This window comes from Oryctolagus cuniculus, chromosome 17 (assembly GCF_051225735.1).
Source record: "Oryctolagus cuniculus isolate XC-2025 breed Fujian yellow rabbit chromosome 17, ASM5122573v1, whole genome shotgun sequence".
In the NCBI taxonomy this organism is placed as follows: domain Eukaryota; kingdom Metazoa; phylum Chordata; class Mammalia; order Lagomorpha; family Leporidae; genus Oryctolagus; species Oryctolagus cuniculus.
This window is the reverse complement of record NC_142883.1, coordinates 23,852,349-23,873,585: the sequence shown is the minus strand read 5'-3', so window position 1 is coordinate 23,873,585 and position 21,237 is coordinate 23,852,349. Positions and strand designations below refer to the sequence as shown.

At 41.0% G+C, this 21,237-nt stretch overlaps 1 protein-coding gene and 1 pseudogene across 3 annotated transcripts in view; both read right to left on the bottom strand.

Moving 5' to 3' along the window:
* The window catches only part of NPEPPS (aminopeptidase puromycin sensitive), a 113,156-nt gene that overhangs the window by 49,167 nt on the left and 42,752 nt on the right, over nucleotides 1–21,237 (bottom strand). Inside the window, exons 3-4 of one of the 2 annotated variants that reach the window (XM_002719328.6) lie at nucleotides 12,830–12,907; nucleotides 3,885–4,006 (exon numbers count right to left, since the gene is read on the bottom strand). In XM_002719328.6, coding sequence (XP_002719374.2) covers nucleotides 3,885–4,006; nucleotides 12,830–12,907 — 200 coding nt within the window. Of the gene's footprint in view, nucleotides 1–3,884; nucleotides 4,007–5,906; nucleotides 6,008–12,829; nucleotides 12,908–21,237 lie in introns of those variants that run through there. The other variant, XM_089318085.1, reaches the window with a different exon arrangement.
* Nucleotides 16,558–18,742, bottom strand: LOC149121145 (Y-box-binding protein 1 pseudogene; annotated as a pseudogene). Its single transcript, XR_016224119.1, has 2 exons — nucleotides 18,738–18,742; nucleotides 16,558–18,005 (listed from the first exon to the last, which is right to left on the bottom strand). The product of XR_016224119.1 is annotated as a Y-box-binding protein 1 pseudogene (transcript).

The following is a 21,237-nucleotide window of genomic DNA, read 5'->3' as shown; positions in this document are numbered from 1 at the left end:
TGAGTTTATACTAGAGGAAATTAAATGAATGACATGGGTAACAAGATTTAAAAGTTTCTAAAATATCCAGGATAAAGTGATGAAAGCAATCAAAGGTACATTTGTCAGACAGTCACTAGAGCTAAACCTATTATTCACTGGTGTACGTGAAGAAGAGATAAAAACAGAAACCATAATGAAGACATAACAGAAGATAATTTTGCTACTCTAAAGGAAAATACAGGGGCCAGTGCTGTGGCGTAGCCGGTAAAACTGCCGCCTACAGTGCCAGCATCCCATACGGGTGCAGCTTCGAGACCCGGCTTCTCCACTTCCAATCCAGCTCTCTGCTATGGCCTGGGAAAGCAGTACAAGATGGCCCAAGTCCTTGGGCCCCTGCACCTGCATGGGAGACCCAGAGGAAGCTCCTGGCTCCAGATCAGTGCAGCTCTGGCCGTTGCGGCCATCTGGGTAGTGAATCAGAGGATGGAAGACCTCTCTCTCTCTCTCTCTGCGTAACTCTGACTTTCAAAATAAATAAATAAAATTTTTTTTAAAAAAAGGAAAATACAAATCTAAAAATCAATGGGGTTCATTTAGTACCAAAGAAAAATTAATGAAATGTGAACACCTAGTAAAAATCTTTAATTTTCAGGGTCTAGAAATAATTCAGAGGCAGGCATTTGGTACAGCAGTTAACACACCACTTGGGACTCTTGCATCCCATGTTAGAATGCCTAGGTTCATTTTCCAGCTCTGCTTCCAGTTCCAGCTTCCTGCTAATACACACCCCAGGAGGTAGCAGATGATGGCTCAAGTAATTGGGTTCCTGCTACCCATGTGGGAGACTCGGATTAAGTTCCCAGCTCCTGGCTTCAGGCTTTTGGGGAGTGAACCTGAGGATGGAAGATCTGTCTGTCACTGTCGCTCTCTCTGCCTTTCAAATAGAATAAAAATTAATTAATTACAAAAATTTTTTGAAGAAGTAATTTAACAGACAAGTAGGAAGAAAACAAAACAGGCTACCTACAAAGAAAGCAGAAACATTCTAATTCCTCTTCTTGACACAATGTGATATGAAAGACTAGAAATTTACAGACTTTTGAAGGGGGAAATTATAATCTGTTATTTGTCTTTTGTTAAAAATATTTATTTATTTTTTTATTTGAAAGGCAGAGTAATAGAGAAGGGGAGAGACAGAGAGATTGCCCATCTGCTGGTTCATTTCCCAAATGGCTGCAACAGCCAGGTCTAGGCCAATCTGAAGCCAGGTCCCAGGAATTCTATCCTGATCTCCTACACGGTGTAGCAGGGGCCCGAGTACTTGGACCATCTTCCACTGCCTTCCTTGGTGCACTAATAAGAAGTTGAATCAAAACTGGAAGAACCAGGATTCACACTGGCACTCTGATAAGGGATGCCTGCACCCCAGCAGCAGCTGAACCTACAGTGCCACAATGCTGGCTCCAATCGTATTATTCTGATAGTTAACAGATGGACTTATTATCCTTTGTTGCAAGGGCGAACTTATACAAGTAACCATAATGTGTTTCAGTAAAAGCTTAAAAAGGAATTTATTATACAATTTGGGATTAAGTTAGGTGATTTGAGAGAGAGTCTAAGGAAGCAGGGTTTTACTCTAGATTAGGTACTGCCACAAAGGCGGTAATTCATTTCTCAATAACTCCTATCTATAGGGAAGGCAGACTAGAGCAAGTCTAAAAGCACAATTGGTTAAAAAGCAGTGGTCAGGGTGGGAATTGGGACATACTATGTTAAGCCACTGCTTGGGACACTCACATTCCAAACATATGGAAGTGTCAGCTAAAGCCTGGCCCAGCTCCAGCTGTTGAGGGCATGTGGGGAGTGAACTACAAGGCAGAAGATTTCTCTCTCCTTCCTTCCCCGCTTCCCTCTCTGTCATTCTGCCTTTCAAATAAATAAACTTAAAATAAAAAACAAAAAACACATAGTGGTCACTCATTTTAACCAAGAGATGCAAATATTTGGCATTTTGTGTAGGTAGCAGTGACCTTGTTATCCTAAGTACCTAGATGAAATTATGAGGTGTCCTTGTTTTATCTCTGTCAGTCTTAGGGTAACCTTGTCTGTGGTACTGTTTATGTTCAACAGGAGAGTAACAAGGGCTAGTTCTATGTTTGAGATTTTTTTTTTTTAGCTAACAAATCTATCTACCTAGTAAAATTAGTCATGTATAAAGGCAAATGAAAGATTCTACACAAAGTTTCAGGGTTTATACCCTCACATATCTTCTCTCTAAAAACTGTTTGGGGGCCGGCTCTGTGGTGCAGTAGGTTAATCCTCTGCCTGCGGCGCTGGCATCCCATATGGGCACTGGGTTCTAGTTCCAACTGCTCCTCTTCTGATCTAGCTCTCTGCTATGGCCTGGGAAAGCAGCAGAAGATGGCCCAAGTCCTTGGGCCCCTGCACCCACATGGGAGACCTGGAGGAAGCTCCTGGCTCCTGATCAGCACAGCTCCAGCCGTTGCGGCCAGCTGGGGAGTGAACCAGTGGATGGAAGACCTCTTTCTCTCTCTCTCTTTGCCTCTCCATCTCTCTCTGTGTAACTCTGACTTTCAAATACATAAATAAATCTTTAAAAAAAATTACTTGGATTGGGGCTGGCATTGTGGTATGGTGGGTGAAGCCACTGCCTGTGATGCTGGCACCCCATATGGATGCGAGTTTAGAGTCCGGCTACTCCTCTTCCGATCCAGCTCCCTGCTAATATACCTGGCAAAAGAGCAAAAGATGGCCCAAGTCATTGGGCCCTTGCACCCACCAGGGAGACCTGGGTGGAATTCCAGGCTCCTGGCTTTGGCCTGGCCCAGCTCCAGCCGTTGCAGACATTTGGGAAGTGAATGAGCTGACAGAAGATCTCTCTTTCTCTGTCTCTCCCTCTAACTGCCTTTCAAATAAATGAATGAATGAATCTTATCAAAAAGAGAGAGATAGAGAGACAGGCAGCAGACAGATATCTTCTATCTACTGGTTCACTCGCCAAATGCTTACAACAGCCAGCCCTGGACCAGGTTGAAGCCAGAAGCTTGGAACTCCATACCTACATGTGCAGAGGTCCAGGCACCTGAAACATTATCTACTGCCTTCCAGAATGCATTAGCAGGAAACTGGATCGGAAACAGAGGTGCTGGGACTTGAACCAGACACTCCAATATGGGATACCAGTGTCCCAAACGGCTGTTTCATTGTGTTTCAATGTCCAACTCCAAGTGCTTTTTAAAAATTTTTCTTTTTCTTTTTTGAAGATTTATTAATTTACTTGAGAGGCAGAGGCAGAGAAAGAGAGATGGGTAGGTCTTCCGTCAGCTGATTCCCTCCCCAAATGGCTGCAATGGCCAGAATATGGCCAATCCAAAGCCAGGAGCTAGGAGCTTCCTCTAGATATCTAACATGGGTTTGGGAGGCCAAGGCCCACGCCATCCTCTACTGCTCTCCCAGGCCATAGCAGAGAGCCAGACCAGAAATGGAGCAGCTGGGACCCAAACCAACGCCCACATGGGATTCTAGTGTCACAGGCAGTGGCTTAACCTACTGCAACACAATACCAGCCCCCAGAAGATTTCTTTCTCTGTCACTATGCCTTTTAAATAAATAAATAAGAAAGAAATTAATTCAAGTATTGAAATTCTGCTACCTGTATGTCTACATATGTATCTGTACATAATCATTTCTCAGTCCACACCCTTAATTCTCTCCCTTTTATAGATAGAACCAATGGCTAAAATAAAGTAAAAATTCTAAAATCATGACTAGAATTATGGGCAAAGGTACCTATCCTCAATATATATACTCCATATAATGAAACAAAGCTTTCTCAGAATGCCTAATTTAAGGACAATACTTTAGAAAAGAATAACACATACCTCAAACTGTGTGACAGCAGCATAGCGGACCTCTCCAGAAGGGGTGGTATATTTACTTCTATAGAAACCTTTCATTTTGTCATTCAGCTCTCCAACAAAATCTATCTTTAAGGTTCCTGTACCTGTGATTGAAGATAGATAAAAACCATTTTAACAGAGATGTTAAATACAGTTATCAAAAATATGTCATCAAGACAATATATTCAGCTTGTTATTTACAGTGTTCTAATCAATCCTTCCTTTCTTAAATACTCCTCCTGCCACTGCAGAGAATACGGCATTTACTAAAGTAAATGACAGACTAATCCTAAAAAATTTCTGAAGTCACGTTTAGGGTGACTGTTCAGAAAGTTCTTTAACTTTATTAACTTGGACTCAAATTACAAACACATGCAGTTAAGAACAGGTAAGGAAACATTTATTTTTAAATGTCTGACACATGCTATTATGCATGGTGCCTTTCTATTTGTGACTACTTATAAACTTGGAGGTAGGTATTGTTGCTGTTTTTTCATAAGGAAACAGAGGCTGAAAAGCTAAGCAACTTGCCTAAGGCGATGTTATTAGTAAGCAGCAAGAATGGGATACAATGCTTTAACCCAAAATTCATGCTCTCTGCCAGTTACACTATGAACTTCAGGCACAGAAAGAGAAATATAGCCAATTAATCATTAAGACAAGATACTATCCATTCAAGTCAAATGCAATACTGATTGCATTCTTCTGTAAAGAATCACAGGGAGGACCAATGATTTGATCAGAGGAAGAAACAAATTCTCAGTCATCTCAACCATCTGAAACCTGACAGAATATATACATACATTTAATCAGTAAACTAAACGCAAATAAAAATACAACTGAAATGTGCTCTAGTGTATGAGAGCAAAACTAATTTAGATAAAATGTGAGTTTTGTGAGTATATGTATTTTCTTATATAATACAAGAAATATTTTAATACTATCTAGTTCTCATCTGCTACATTCAGGTGCATAGTAGAACAGTAATTCTATATTTTGCAACTGAGTCACAAAAAACTCAGGAAATGTTGACTTAGTAATTGATCCTTCAAGTGCCTATTTATAACAAGATCTAAAGTGCAGGAGTCTAACAAATCAGATATGATATGACTGCAAAATGATTAGCCAATCATACCAAGCTTTTATATATCCTAATGTTTTAAACTGTCATTTTTGAGTGCTATAGTGCAATGACACTGACATTGTCAAAATGTTCTTGACTTTCTGACATATTCTTTTGCATGATTTCAAAGTCAAATCTTCACCTTCTAAAACTGAATTTGCATTTTGGAAAGGACCAAAAGTCATTAAGTGTAAGTCTATACAGTGAGTGAATGACAAATTGCAAACTGTTGCTAGACAAAAATAAAGTGTGTCAGTGAAGCAATTAAACTGATTCTATGTGACTCAAACTAGTTCTGAAAGTAATTTAAGTGAAAATTTCACACCTTTACAGCAAAGTCATCACTAAAGAAAAGTGCCACATTCTTAAAGTAATCATGCTGGAAAACAATAATATCAACAACTCAACTGAATGCTGTGATGGTCTTTTTTTTTTATTTTATTCAAACATTCATAAATATCTGAAGTGATGATGGATACTTTTTTCTTTAGAGAATGATATATTACTGGGACAATAAATATAAATATAGTAAAAGAATCAATAAGAATGCTAAATGACTGTATCAAAAAACTATAAATATGAAAATTTTAAAGATGTTTTCTCTATTTTCTTTTATGAACTCACTTTCTTTTTAAAAACAGATGTATTCACATTAGTCAAATATGCATGGAAGACCTAATAGACGATAAAACCCCACTAGCTTTAAAGGGAATTGCTTGATGGAATTTTATTCCATAAATGGAATTGGCCAGTCTGTTTTCATTAAGTGTTAAGAGGTTTTAAAATATAACTTGTATTTCATGGTAAAACTACTTTCAACCTTTTCTGTTTGGAACAAAAGTGGATTTAAAACTCATAACTAAATAAGAAAGGCTGCTTACACTTTTACTCGGTTTTAAATCTCCAAGGCCATCAAACCATAACAAGATATTGACAGTGACCACTTCCAAAAAGTGGCATACTAAACAAAATACAAAGTATTGGAAAGGGTTATTACCTGAAATTCAAACAAAACACAAGTTAAAGTTTTAAAAAGATCATTAGTAAATTTAACTACTGTCACATTATACAATGCTAATTACAAAGTATTTACTAGTAATATAGAATTTTAGGGCAAGGAGGAGAAAAAGGACTTTTTGATAAATTTCACTTATCAAATTTTTACCATGTTTACACCATAATGAACTGTTAGACTGTCTCCTTTTATACCTATTTATACACATAATTTACATTGATTCCTCAAATCAGATAATACCTTATTTCAATAAAGAGTGTATGCAATATTTATCTGTTAAAGGTGGTAAGCCTTTTAATGCATACAACAGGCTCATTTATAAACTGAACAACTAAAAATGTGGGACCTCTGCCAAAAACCTCAAATGTTTAAACCTTGGGAGAATATAGCTGTTGTAAAACCTGGAAGAGATCTTGAAATACTTTAGTAATAAGAAATTTAATAAGTTTAGTAAACTCAATAAAATTAAAGACATTAATTTACATAAAAAGGGAAAGTCTGACTTTGTGTCACCGCTTCTTGTTTTTCAGGAAGCATTTTAAAATGTTTCTAAGAACTGCTTTCTCCATACACTCTACAAGACCCTTAACCACTTATTCTGAGGTTGCCAAACCTTACAATGATTATAATCACTATATATATAAACACACATATATATAAGCATATATATATATATATAAAACTACTATTTGGAATGGTGTCAGCTTCAGACAAAGATGCTTCACTTAACTATGTAACAATTGGCACATCTGTTAATTTTGATGAAGTGAAACACAAACATTACCAATGTACCAATGTACTCAATAAGTTCAATATTTATTCCATTATCAGATCACTTGTGCAATCTGTTAAAATGTGAAAATGTTAGAACTTCATTTTTAAAAAAAATTTTAAAAATCAACACATAATTGTACATATTTGTGGGGTAAAAACTTCATGCTTATCTTAAAGCAAAGAATGACTGGGTAACACTGACCTATAGAGCTTTGGTAAATTGTAAAAGCAATTAATTCCATATAGTCTCACCCACAAGATAAATTTTCTATTCTAACATTTCTATCAGTTATTTGTTATGTTAAAATTCTCAAAAATTATGTTGACTTATACTATATTAATGATAACCTTTCCTAGCTTGTTCCTGCTAGTATTTGAAATGGCTTCACCATTTAGTATGTTTGCTGAAAATATTCCGTATCAAAAATGATGCAGCTCTTATATACTGATAATAAATGATGTCTAATCATTATAGGGACAAGAAGAAAGGTTCAGACTATTATTATGGTGTGATAACTTCTGTATTCTTAAAAAGCATATATATAAGTGCTTACAAAACAGGGTATAGTTTTAAAAGGATACATAGGAAACTGGTTGCTTCTGAGGAGTGGAGCTGAGAGAGCAAGACAGGACAGAATGACAAACTCACTGTACAGCATTTGGACTTCAAACTACAGACATGTATTATGTTTTTTAAAATATTTAGTTTATAAAATAAAAGGAAGGGGCCGGGGGCCAGCGCCGTGGCTCACTTGGTTAATCCTCCGCCTGTGGCACTGGCATCCCATATGGGCGCCGGGTTCTAGTTCTGGTTGCTCCTCTTCCAGTCCAGCTCTCTGCTGTGGCCCGGGAAGGCAGTGGAGGATGGCCCAGGTGCTTGGGCCACTGCACCCTCATGGGAGACTGGGAGGAAGCACCTGGCTCCTGGCTTCAGATCGGTGTAGCACCGGCCGTGGCAGCCATTTGGGGAGTGAACCAACAAAAGGAAGACCTTTCTCTCTGTCTCTTTCTCTCACTGTCTAACTATCTGTCCAAAAAAAACAAAAAAAAAAAAAACAAAAAAAAAAAACCACAAAAAAAACAAAAAAACAAAGCAAGGGGCGGTGCTGTGGTTCAGCAGGTTAACACTCTGGCCTGAAGCGCTGGCATCCATCTGGGCACCAGTTTGAGACCCAGCTGCTCCACTTCCAATCCAGCTCTCTGCTATGGCCTGGGAAAGCAGAAGATGGCCCTGGCTCCTGGCTTCGGATCGGTGAAGCTCTGGTCGTTGCAGTCAATTGGGGAGTGAACCATCGGATGGAGGACTTCTCTCTCTCTGCCTCTCCTCTCTCTGTGTAATTCTGACTTTCAAATAAATAATAATTCTTTTAAAAAAATAATTCTTTAAAAAATAAATAAAAAGCAAAATGTGGCAGAAGTGCAGACTTTCGAGTTAAACTGCTTGGGTTGAAACCCCACCTCTGCTGCTCACTAGTGGTGTTACCTTGGACAATTTAAATTAATTAAATTGTTTTCTTATCTATTAAGAAAGTCCTTAGTTTTCTTATCTATTAAGTAGAGATAAAAGAATCTATATCAAGATTGTTAAAAGAATTAAATTAATATTTTTGGTGCATTTAAAATATGATTGGCACAGATTAGTAACTCAGTAAATATATATACACATATATAATGTATCATGTCAGGAATGTCTGTGTGTTCTTACCCAGTGAGTTCTAGCAAATACATTCTGGTTTCTTTGATAAATAGCATCTTTAATTTTCTGATTTAATTAACAGTGTTGTCTTATTTCCTAATGCTGTACAACAACTAAATGCATGTCTTTTTCCTTCCTGTACTTGCTAGATTTATGTATCTTCTTGGACTATTTTCCAATTCAGAGTTTTAAAAAATTATTTCCATTCCTTTCTTCATGTTTTATTTCATTCATTTTTTTTCTTTTTTCAAGACTTTATTTATTTACTTGAGAAGCAGTTATAGACAGAAAGAGGGAGAGACAGAGAGATATCTTCCATCCGCTGGTTCATTCCCCAAATGGCCCAATGGCTGGAACTGGGCTGATACCAAGTTAGGAGCTAGGAGCTTCTTCTAGGTCTCCCACGTGGGTGCAGGAGCCCAAGGACTTGGGTCATCTTCCACTGCTTTCTCAGGCCAATAGCAGAGAGCTGGATTGAAGTAGAAGAGCCAGGACTTGAATTAGCCCCTATATGGGATGCTGGTGGCAAAGGCAGAGAATTAACCTACTATACCGTAGCGCTGGCCCCTATTTTGGCTCTTAAATCTTTATTTCTCATCAGGTTATCAGTTATTTTTATCTAACTCTGAGTTTGTTGTTTAGCTATTCATTTTCAGTCTTTTTAATTATATATCTTCTCTGTTATGTTTTACCAGCATCCCTCATGTTCTGCTATGTGATAATTTCACTGTTCAATTTTAAATATTTTCTAATTTTCATAGCAATACTTCTTTTACTCATAAATAATTCAGTTTTACAAATATTTAAGATTTCTGTTTCCAGTTACTACTGACTTCTAATATTTTTTCAATGTGAACAGAATGAAGTCTGTAATGATATAGATCTAAACCTTTAAAAAAATTATTTTACTTTTATCAAATAACATAGTTTAAAACCCATCGGTTCTGTGAGGCTATGCGCATCCTCTGCCCAACATCATCCTGTGCCCTCACCCTGCCACTATAAACCACCAATCTCAACTCTGATTTTACCAATATTTGCTTATATGAGTAACTAGTTTCTCAATTTTAGACAATATTTTCTCCTCACTATAGAAAGTGAAGTTAAACCATTCTCCACTTCCACATATTTTACAAAGAATTAAATTTCCTATGACTTTGCAAATTTGAAAGTATCTTTACTTTACTCTCACATTTGAATTCATAGTTTACCTAAGCAGAGAATTATCAGGTGAAAACTTAGTATCTATTTTTATTTTAAAGATTTATTTATTTGAAAGACAGAGTTACAAAGAGATGTAGAGCCAGAGAACGAGGTCTTCCATCTGCTGGTTCATTCCCTAAATGGCTGCAATGGCCAGAGCTGAGCTGGTTTGAAGCCAGGAGCTTCTTCTGGGTCTCCTACATGGATGAAAGGGCCCAAGGACTTGGACCATCTTTTACTGCTTTCTCAGGCCATAGCAGAGAGTTGGATCAGAGTGGAGTAGCAGGGACTCGAACTGGGACCCATATGGGATGCTGGTGCTGCAGGCCAGGACTTTAACCTGCTGCATCACAGTGCCGGCCCCTCACTTAGTATTTTGAACGAGAAGCTTCATCTTAGTTTACACTCTTCTTAGATGTCTTTAATTCCTTTTCCCAAGTACTAGATGGATGCTGGTTCTGCTGGATTGGGTGGCAAATCTATTTCTGTTTTCCATCTCTGCTTTTCCTATTATTTGGAAGACTCCTCGATTTCATCTCCCAAACTCTTACTGGGTTTTTTAATATTTAGCATATTATAATTTCCAAGAGTTTTCTTACTCTAATTTTTGCTCTTTGGGTATTCTGTCCTATTCTTGTCTAATAAATGCAGTACCTTCTCTTAACTCTCTAAAGAAATTAGACAGTTATGACTTTCTTTTTATACATACATTTGTTTTATTTATTCGAAAATCAGAATTAGAGAGAGAGAGAGAGATCTTCCACCCACTGTTCACTTCCTAAATGGCTACAACAGCCAGGAGTGGGCCAGGCAAAAACCAGGAGCTTCATCCAGGTCTACCACGTGGATACAGGGGTCCAAGTACTTGGGCCATCTTCTGTTGCTTTCCTAGGCACATTAGCAGAAAGCTGGATAGGAAGTGGAGCAGCCAGGACTTGAACCAGCACCTAAATGGGATGGCAGCATCATAGATGGAGGCTTAACCTGCTATGCCATAGTGCCAGCCCCTATTACTTTCTTTTTTAAACTTACTTGTTTTTGTTTCTTCCAACTTCCCATGTTCCTATTAAACTTATTGTTTTGGTTTTTGCTCTCTCATACCAGAAGCTTTTCTCATATGTCTGCTAATTGCTGCCCCAGTGACTTTGTTTGGTCATGCTACTTGTTTTGACCAACCAAAACTGAGAGCATATCAAGTGTACCACCATCTATAAACAAGCTTGAACTGTATCTTTGTGCTCTGGCTCCCAGCACATCCCTGACCTTCTGCCCTCTGCCATGTTTGAGAAGAGTAAGCTGCAGATAGTAGCTCTACAGGTCCTAGAATGAGAGACCTGTGAGCTGAGTGGAGCCTGGTCAAGCCAGTTACAGCTGCAGAGGATCAGCAGCCCTCTCAGCCTATAGCGAAGCAAGAAGTATTTGCTGTAAGCCACTGAGATTTGTGATCCTATTTGTGGGTTAAAATGTACACAAACATTTATAAATATATAGAGTATCTCTGGAAGGACTCATCAGACAGTGGTTACAGAGAGGGAAATCTCAATTTTCACATTTCTGTATATTAATTTTTTTCTAAAAATATTTTATATTAAGGATATACAATCTCAGTATAAAAATTTCAGACACAAGTCCAAAGGCACTTAAATTTAAATAAGAATAAAAATCACCAATTATGTCAACACTCAGACATAACCCAGACGTTATTTTATCTGCATCCTTTGGAGATATGATTCATCACCCTGAATATGTAATTTTAGATTCTGCTTTTCAATTTTACATTATTATAAGCATTCCACAGTATTATTAAGAATTCACAAACCTTCATTGCTAAGTATATTCCACTATATTGATATGTCATAATTAGCTAAATAATTTTCTTGGTGTTAAACAAATAAGCAATGTTTCAATGGACACCTGGGGGCATATATAATTTTCTGTATTTATTATCTTTCCTTTAGGATATATTCTTCTGTATTTATTATTTGTCCTTTAGGAGATATCAGCAGAATTGCTGGGTCAAAAGACAGGAACACATTTAGGCTCTTGATACATACTATCAGACTGCTTTTCAAAAAACTTACATGGATTTATACCCCCACTAGTAATACCAAGACAGTTACATCATCAGGAATCTTTTCTTAACTTCTCACTTACATGACAGGAAAAATTGGGAACTACTGTTTTGATAACCTTTCATTTCTAGGAGGCTGAATATCTTTTCATATGTTTATTAGTCATTTGTATTTTCTTATTAATTATCTGTTCCTTTTCCTTTGCTCATTTATCAAATTCGTAGAGCTTTACTAGTTGATTTGTAAGTATTTCTACTACTATGTTAAATTCACAAAGTCCTCTATTTTCTGGTGCTATACCTAACAACAGTAAGTGACAGAATTACTGGCAGCAGCTCTTCCCTCTGTGTCCTCACAACCCAGTCTGACCTCTGGCTACACACATCAGTCATCTGCAGAGCATTCACCTCAGAGACCTGGAATCAAACAGCAGGGGGTGGAGCTAGTAAATAACGTTTTTAAAAAGCTGAAGCTGGGGCAGGTGCTACAGGTAAAGCTGCAGCCTGTCTGATCCAGCTCTCTGCTATGGCCTGGGAAAGCAGTAGAAGATGGCCCAAGTGATTAGACCCCTGCACCTCCATGGGAGACCCAGAAAAAACTCCTGGCTCCTGGCTTCGGATCAGCACAGCTCCAGCCATTAAAGCCAATTAGGGAGTGAACCAGTGGATGGAAGACCTCTCCCTCTCCCTCCCTCCCTCTGCCTCTCCTTTCTCTGTGTAACTCTGACTTTCAAATAGATAAATAAATCTTAAAAAAAAAAAAAAGCTGAAGCTGAAAGACATTGCATTATACTCTAGAGTGAATGATCTTTAGTTTTTCTTTTTTCTTTTTTGCCCAAAGAGGACACAGAGTAGAATTGCAAACCTTTCTTCTCATAACCCAACATACTCAGAATAAACCTCTGGTGTAATGAAGCTTTTTCAAAAGTTCATTCTTGGTATTTAACCTGCTAACAACCACAACGAGAGAAACAGCATAAAACATTTCTTTGGAAGAAATAAGATGTCACTATTTATGAGATTTTACAAAAGCAACATCTCTTACCTGTTTGGAGAGTACTAGGAAAGGACAAGGTGACTTTTTCATCTTCATTCTGATAGTTAAATCCTGTAGCATGTATTTCTGGAATGAGGAAAAAAAAGTGACTTCATTAATCCAATTGGACAGATGAGAACAAATCCAGACTATAGCAACTAACATTTACAAGGGTAGAATGTGTACCAAAACTAAATATTCTTAATTTAGTAAATCTAGCTTTGTCATTTCAAAATAGCCTATTTTGAGTTACATGACCTAGGTTAAATGTTATTTTTTTAAAAAGATTTTATTTTTTATTTTTATTTGAGAAGTAGAGTCACGGACAGTGAGAGGGAGAGACAGAAAGGTCTTCCCGGCCGGCACTGCGGCTCACTTGGCTAATCCTCCGCATGCAGCGCCGGATTCTGTCCTGGTTGCTCCTCTTCCAGTCCAGCTCTCTGCTGTGGCCCGGGAGTGCAGTGGAGGATGGCCCAAGTGCTTGGGCCCTGCACCCACATGGAAGACCTGGAAGAAACTTCTGGATCCTGGCTTCAGATCAGCCCTGCTCCAACCATTGTGGCCATTTAGGGATGGAAGATCTTTCTCTCTCTCTCTCTCTCTCTCTCTCTGTAACTCTACCTCTCATATATATATATATGAGTTTTAAATAGGAACACTTCAAACTAATATATAAATCATACCCACTTTGTGTAAAATTCTTTGTTAGTACATTTTACAGAAATAAAGATGAAACCACACGTGAAAATTAAATGCAAGCTTTCAGCTGCTCTCTACTAGTTGTAAGAGACTGCTTACTTGATTGATAATTTAGACCAACTTCCAACTACACATAGTCTCATCCCCACTCAAAGAAAAATTTGGCCTTAATAAGCATGTGAACAGATGAAAAGATGTTCAACATCATTAACCTTCAGGAAAATCACAATGAGATACCACTTCACACCTACTTGGATGACTATAATCAAAATGATATAAGCATAAGGAAAGATGCAGAAAAACTGGATCCCTCATATATTGCTGGTGGACATGTAAAGTGGAGCAGCTACTTTGGAAAAGTCTGGCAGTTCCTCAAAGCTTAATTATATACTACTACATGACTCAGCAATCCCAGTCCTAGGTATACACCCACCCAAGAGAAATGAAAACACACATCCACACAAAAACTTGTACACAAATGTTGACAGTAGCATTTTTTTAAAAAAAGATTTATTTAGTTACTTTGAAACAGTTACACAGAGAGAAAAGGAGAGGCAGAGAGAGAGAGAGAGAGAGATTTCCATTGCTGGTTCACTCCCCAAATGGCTGCACCAGCAGAAGCTGTGCCGATCTGAAGCCAGCAGTCAGGAGCTTCCTCCGGGGCTCCCTCGTGGGTGCAGGGGCCCAAAGGTTTGGGCCATGTTGTACAGCTTTCCCAGGCCACAGTAGAGAGCTGGATTGGAAGTGGAGCAGCCGGATCTCAAACCAGTGCCCATATGGGATGCCAGTACTGCAGGTGGAGGCTTTACCCGCTACACCACAGTGCCGGGCCCAGTAGCATGATTTTTAATAGCCCAAAAAGTGAAAGCAACCCAACTGCCCATCAATTGAGGGGTGAAAAAATGTGGAATATCCATACACTTATATATTATTCAACAATAAAAAGAAATGAAGTGCTGAAACATACTACAATGTAGATGAATCTTGAAAAATAATCTAAGCTAGGGGCCAATACTGTGGCATAATAAGTCATGCAGCTGCCTGCAGTACTGGCATTCCATATGGGCACAGGTTTGAGTCCCAGTTGTTCCATTTCCGATCCAGCTCGCTGATAATATGCCTGGGAAAGCAGCGACAATGGTACAAGTGCAAGTGCCCTTGCGCCCATGTGGGAGACCTGGATGAAGCTCCTTGCTTCAGTCTGGCCCACCTCTGAGGATTCAGCCATTTGGGGAGTGAACCAGTGGATGGAAGATCTCTCTTGTTTCTCCCTCTTTTTCTGTGTAACTCTACCTTCCAAATAAAATTAAGTTAAAGAAACCAGACATGAAAAGAATATTAATATTAAATATTCAGAACAGGCCAATCCATAGATAAAAAGATAGACTGCCAGGGGCCAGCACTGTGGCACAGTAGGCTAAGCCTCCACCTGTGGTGCTGGCAACCCAGGTGGGTGTAGGTTTGTATCCCAGCTACTCCTCTTCCAATCTAGCTTTGTGCTTACGGCCTGGGAAGGCAGTGGAAGATGGCCCAAGTGATTGGGCCCCCGCACCCACATGCAAGATGTGGCTCCTGGTTTCAGCTTGGCACAAGCCTGGCCCAGCCCCGGCCGTTGCAGCCATTTGGGGAGTGAACCAGCAGGTGGAAGATCCCTTTTTCTCTATATGTGTGTGTCTATCTTTCCTTCCTTAAACCTTTCCTTCCACCCCCCCCCCCCCCCCAGGCAGAGTGGACAGTGAGAGAGAGAGCGAGAGACAGAGAGAAAGGTCTTCCTTTGCCGTTGGTTCACCCTCCAATGGCCGCCATGGCCGGCGCACCGCGCTGATCCGATGGCAAGAGCCAGGTACTTATCCTGGTCTCCCATGGGGTGCAGGGCCCAAGCACTTGGGCCATCCTCCACTGCACTCCCTGGCCACAGCAGAGAGCTGGCCTGGAAGAGGGTCAACAGGGACAGAATCCGGCGCCCCGACCGGGACTAGAACCTGGTGTGCCAGCGCCGCAAGGTGGAGGATTAGCCTAGTGAGCCGCGGCGCCGGCCAACGTAAACTGTTCCTTTCAAAGGCTAGGAGCCAGGAGCTTCATCCAGGTCCCCATGTGGGTATCGGGGACTAAACATTTGGGCCACTTTATGCTGCTTTCCCAGGCACACTACAGAGCTGGATCGAAAGTGGAGCAACCAGGACTCGAATTGATGCCCATGGACCAAGAATGGGGAATGTTTAAAAGATTTAAGAACAAAACTGTTGTTGAGATGTCTGTTTCACTCTGTTGCCTCTTTATTGTTCCTCAAAGACTGTAAGCATTCTCCTACCCTAGGGTTTCTGCATCTTTTTTCTCTAGATAAGGAAACACTTTATATTACTCAGGTCCCTGTTCAAATAAACTTCTTTAGGTACTTGTTCTTATCATTTTATTTATTTATTTAAAGATTTACTTATTTGAAAGGCAGAGTTAGAGAGTTAGAGAAAGAGGGAGAGAGAAAGAGAGGGATCTTCCATCAACTGGTTCATTCTCCAAATGGCCTCAACAGCCAGAGCTGGGCCAGCCTGAAGCCTGGAACAAGAGCTCCTTCCAGGTCTCCCATGTGGGTGGCAGGGCTGAAGGACTTGGACCATCTTCTTTTTTTTTTTTTTTTTTTTTAATTTTTTGACAGGCAGAGTGGACAGTGAGAGAGATAGAGATGGAGAGAAAGGTCTTCCTTTTGCCGTTGGTTCACCCTCCAATGGCCGCCGTGCTACGGCCGGAGCATTGCACTGATCTGAAGCCAGGAGCCAGGTGCTTCTGGTCTCCCACATGGGTGCAGGGCCCAAGCACTTGGGCTATCCTCCACTGCCCTCCTGGGCCACAGCAGAGAGCTGGCCTGGAAGGGGGGCAACCGGGACAGAATCCGGCGCCCCGACCGGGACTAGAACCCGGTGTGCCGGCGCCGCAGGCAGAGGATTAGCCTATTGAGCTGTGGCACCATCCTTGTTCTTGTCATTGTAAAGAACAATTCTCACCTTGTATCTTCATGTGTTTGTTTTTTTTTTTTTTTTAAGATTTATTTTATTTATTTGAAAGACAGTTACAGAGAGAGTTAGAGACAGAGAGAAAGGTCTTCCATCTGCTGGTTCACTCCCCAGATGGCTGCAAAGGTCAGAGATGAGCCAATCTGATGCCAGGAACCAGGAGCTTCTTCTGGGTCTCTCACATGGGTGCAGGGGCCCAAGGACTTGGGCCATCTTGTACTGCTTTCTCAGACCACAGCAGAGAGCTGAATCAGAAGAGGAGTAGCAAGGACTAGAACACATATGGGATGCTGGCGTTTCAGGCCAGGGCTTCAACCCGCTGCACCACAGTGCCGGCCCCTTTATGTGGTTTTTAAAACATCTATTAAGGACCTTTTTTTAACATGTGTGTGCAGTTTTTTGGCTTTTCTAAAAAAAAAAAATCAACTTGTAAACTTTTATTACAAATTTAACATGAAGTTCTTAAAATTCTCAATTTGACCAGATATAAAAACAATTTAAAAATATTTAAAGATGTATTGACAAAAATCAGGCTTTTTATAAAAGCACATTTGTCATTAACAAAGAGACATCTTTGGATAAAAATAATAAATTCCTCATGCTGCAGAGATAATGCTGACAGTTCTGGGAATCTGGTCAAGGGGCAAGGTACAAGCACTTCACGCCTTCTGCACCAATCTTCTCTTCAGTCCTTACTGCTGGAATTTCACATCCATGTCTTCCTGCTGGGTGACTGACCCGGCTGATGGCAGAGATAGTTGCTGGTGTTTGCTAAGCCCTGGGAGAGGATGAAGCAGCCGGTGGATCTGCTGCTGTTACTGCTGTTACCTCTTCGCCATCTTAGGGCTTAGGGCTCTCTGGTGCATCTGCATCAGAATTTAAGTGTAGCAGTACTGATGCTGATGTGGTTGTTGGCCTTGGGTCTTATCTCCTGGATTTCCCTAACCCTCTTCACTGTTGTCCCCTCTAGGCTGTCTTTGGAAAGGAGGCCCCTGCAGAATCATGGTCTACAACCCTGATATGTATTCTGTCTCACTGGGCTACCCTGCTCTCCTGCACCCTGGCTGTCAGCACCTCCCTCCACTTCTCCCTGCACATGAGGGTTGGAATCCTGTGGTCCATGCCTGTAGGATCTCCACGTGTAGTAAGGTGAGAACCTTCGCCCGCAGTAGGGCCAGCGTGTCTGTGCCTGGCCTTCGGGAGTGCCCTGGATCCCTCATTCTCTTCCCTTCTCTCACCACCTGGTACCTGCTGGCTACTGTGTAGAGGACCCTACGGATAGTTCTGGTCTGCTGCCTATTTACTGCCTGGCACTGGAGCTCCACCAAGGCCTCTAACACTGCCTGCCTCCGTACCCTTGGCTCCTTCAACAGTTCTGCACTCCAGTCTCTCCGTCTCCTGCACTGTGAAGGCACTTCCTGGGGTTGTTCTCCTTTACGGCAGCCTGGTGTACAACTACACCTTCCTTGGCGTCATTCCTGTTGATGAAACCATATCCGTTTCTTACAATTAATCATTTTTACTGTTCCCAAAGCCTTTACTGCAATGACATTTTTGTCCCTGCTGACAGGTGCCTCTGATGTGAGGTCGCCCAGGTCACTGCTCCCAGTGCTGTGGCCTGTGGTGTCAGGCTTGGTTTGAACAGTACAGAGGGAGGAGGTAAGTGGGAAGGCTGCAGGTGGCTGCTGGGTCTCAGCCTCACTGCTCGTGTTGTGATGGTAACTAGGGCGGTGGAGGCTGTGGGGCTCCTCAAAGAGTTCTCTGCGGTCTACTCTGCTCCTGCTCTTGGCTAAAGTTTATTTTTATTTGAAAGACATGGATATGAAGGTAGAGATTTTCCATTCACTGGTTCACTCTTCAAATGTCCACAATAGCTGAGATGGGCCAGGTAGAAACCACAAACTCAATCCAGGTTTCCCATGTTGGTGGAAGGGATATAACTGACTTGAGCCACCATTGCTGCCTCCCAGGCTGCATATTAGCTGGAAGTTGGAATCAGTTGCAGAACTGGTGCCCAAATGGGATGCCAGCACTGCAGGCGGTGGCTGTACCTGCTATGCCACAGCATGGGCCCCCAAAGATAATGCTGAGACTAGGTTTTATTCATCTTTCCACCTCCAATGCTAGCAGTTTCTGTCACTTAGTGGGGGGTCAGCAAATATTTGCAGAATGAGTGAATCACCTCTAAAGCCAACAGACTAAGTGATTACGTCATGGAGATCATCACGTAAGATTATATTAATGAAAAACCACCTTTATGTCATTATTATGATATGATGATTACATCACAGAGATCATCATGTAAGATATATTGATAAAAAAACACCTTTATAAGGTTATATGAGAGGACCTATGTCTAAAGATAAAATTTCCATTTACAACATTAATTCAAATATGAATCTGTCTCAAACACTTTAGAAGATATTTGCTTTGGAACTGTTAGACTGCTCAAAGAATGCAAAGTCATTAATACTAAAGATGCACAAGAAAGACTAAATATGCCTCATTACAGAAGAAAAGGTAATATTTCTAAAAATTAGCATTAATTCTGATATATATTTTATATTTTAACAAACACATAAAAATTGTACAAATGTGGGGTACCCTGATGCTTCTATACATGCATGTACAATATAATGTCCAATCAGGATAAACATAGCTATCTCTTCAAATATTTAACATTTTAAAATATTTATTTATTCATTAAAAAGGCAGAGTCACAGAGAGGCAGAGACAGAGAGAGAGGTCTTCCATCCATTGGTTCACTCTCCAAATGGCACACCAGCTGGAGCTTTGCCAAACCAAAGCCAGGAGCCAGGAGCTTCGCCAAACCAAAGCCAGGAGCCAGGAGCTTCCTCCGGATCTCCCACATGGGCACAGGGGCCCAACGACTTGGGCCATCCTCTACCACTTTCCCAGGCTACAGCAGAGAGCTGGATCAGAAGTGGACTAGCCAGGAATAGAACCATAGCCCATATGGGATGCTGGCACTGCAGTTGGCAGCTTTACCCTCTGTGCCACGATACCAACCCCCAATATTTAACATCTTTATGGTGAAAATATTAAAAACCATTTTATTTATTTATGGTAAATGAATTAAAAATCCTTTACACTAACTTTTTTTTAAGAGAATTATACAGTACACTAGCTACAGTTACCCTACTTTGCAACAAGACACTGGAATGTCTTCTCTAACTATAACTTAGCATCTATAAATCAACTTTCTCCTCTCTCTCTCACTGTCCACTTAAAAAAAAAAAAAACACAAAAAACAACTTTCCCAATCCTTCCTGAGTTTATATTAATATATTCAAACTTTACACATTTAAAATTCAGCATTGTACATAGACACTTCACAATGCATCATGTATAACATTTTAAACTTCACCAATAACTTTTTTTTTTTTTTAATTTTTTGACAGGCAGAGTGGACAGTGAGAGAGAAAGACAGAGAGAAAGGTCTTCCTTTGCTGTTGGTTCACTCTCCAATGGCCGCCGCAGCTGGCGCGCTGTGCTGATCCGATGGCAGGAGCCAGGTACTTATCCTGGTCTCCCATAGGGTGCAGGGCCCAAGCACTTGGGCCATCCTCCACTGCACTCACTCCCTGGCCACAGCAGAGAGCTGGCCTGGAAGAGGGGCAACGGGGACAGAATCTGGAGCCCCGACCGGGACTAGAACCCGGTGTGCCGGTGCCCCAAGGCGGAGGATTAGCCTAGTGAGCCGCGGCGCCGGCCAAACTTCACCAATAACTTTTTTAAAAAGTATTTTAATTTAAAGCATAAAAAATGGGATGGCGCCGTGGCTCAATTGGTTAATCCTCCGCCTGTGGCACCGGCATCCATATAGGCGCCGGGTTCTAGTCCCGGTTGGTCCTCTTCCAGTCTAGCTCTCTGCTGTGGGCCGGGAGGGCAGTAGAGGATGGCTTGGGGAGTGAACCAACGGAAGGAAGACCTTTCTCTCTGTCTCTCTTTCACTGTCTATAACTCTACCTGTCAAATGGGAAGGAAGGAGGGAAGGAGGGAAGGAAGGAGGGAAGGAGGGAAGGATGGAGGGAGAGGGAAAAAAAATCTGGGGCCAGTGCTGTGACATAGTAGGTTAAGCCTCAGCCTGCCATGCAACTGTTCCACTTCTGATACAGCTCCCTGCTAACAGCCTAGGAAAGCAGAGGATGGCCCAAGTGCTTGGGACTCTGCACCCACATGGAGGACCCGAAAGAAGCTCCTGGATCCTGGCTTTGGATCGGTGCAGCTCCAGCCATTGCGGCCATCTGGGGAGTGGACCAGTGGATGGAAGACCTCTCTTTCAGTCTCTCCCCCTTTGTAACTCTGCCTCTCAAATAAATAATTCTTAAAAAAAAAAAAAAAAAAAAAAGACCTCTTTCTTCCTCTGTCTATAACTCTGCCTCTCAAATAAATATAATTATCTACTTCTAAAATATCTGAAAGTTATACAATATACTCTTTGTAAAGTGCTTAGCATAGTGCCTGGTTATGTTCATCAAGAAATACTCCTTCAGGGCTGGCACTGTGGCATAGCGGGTTAAGCAGCTACCGGTGACATCAACATCCCAAATGGGTGCTGGTTCAAATCACAGCTGCTCCACCTCCAATCCAGCTCCCTGCTAATGGCCTGGGAAAGCAGCAGAGAACAACCCAACTGTTTGGGTCCCCACATCCACGTGGGAGAAGCTCATGACTCCTGGCTTCAAA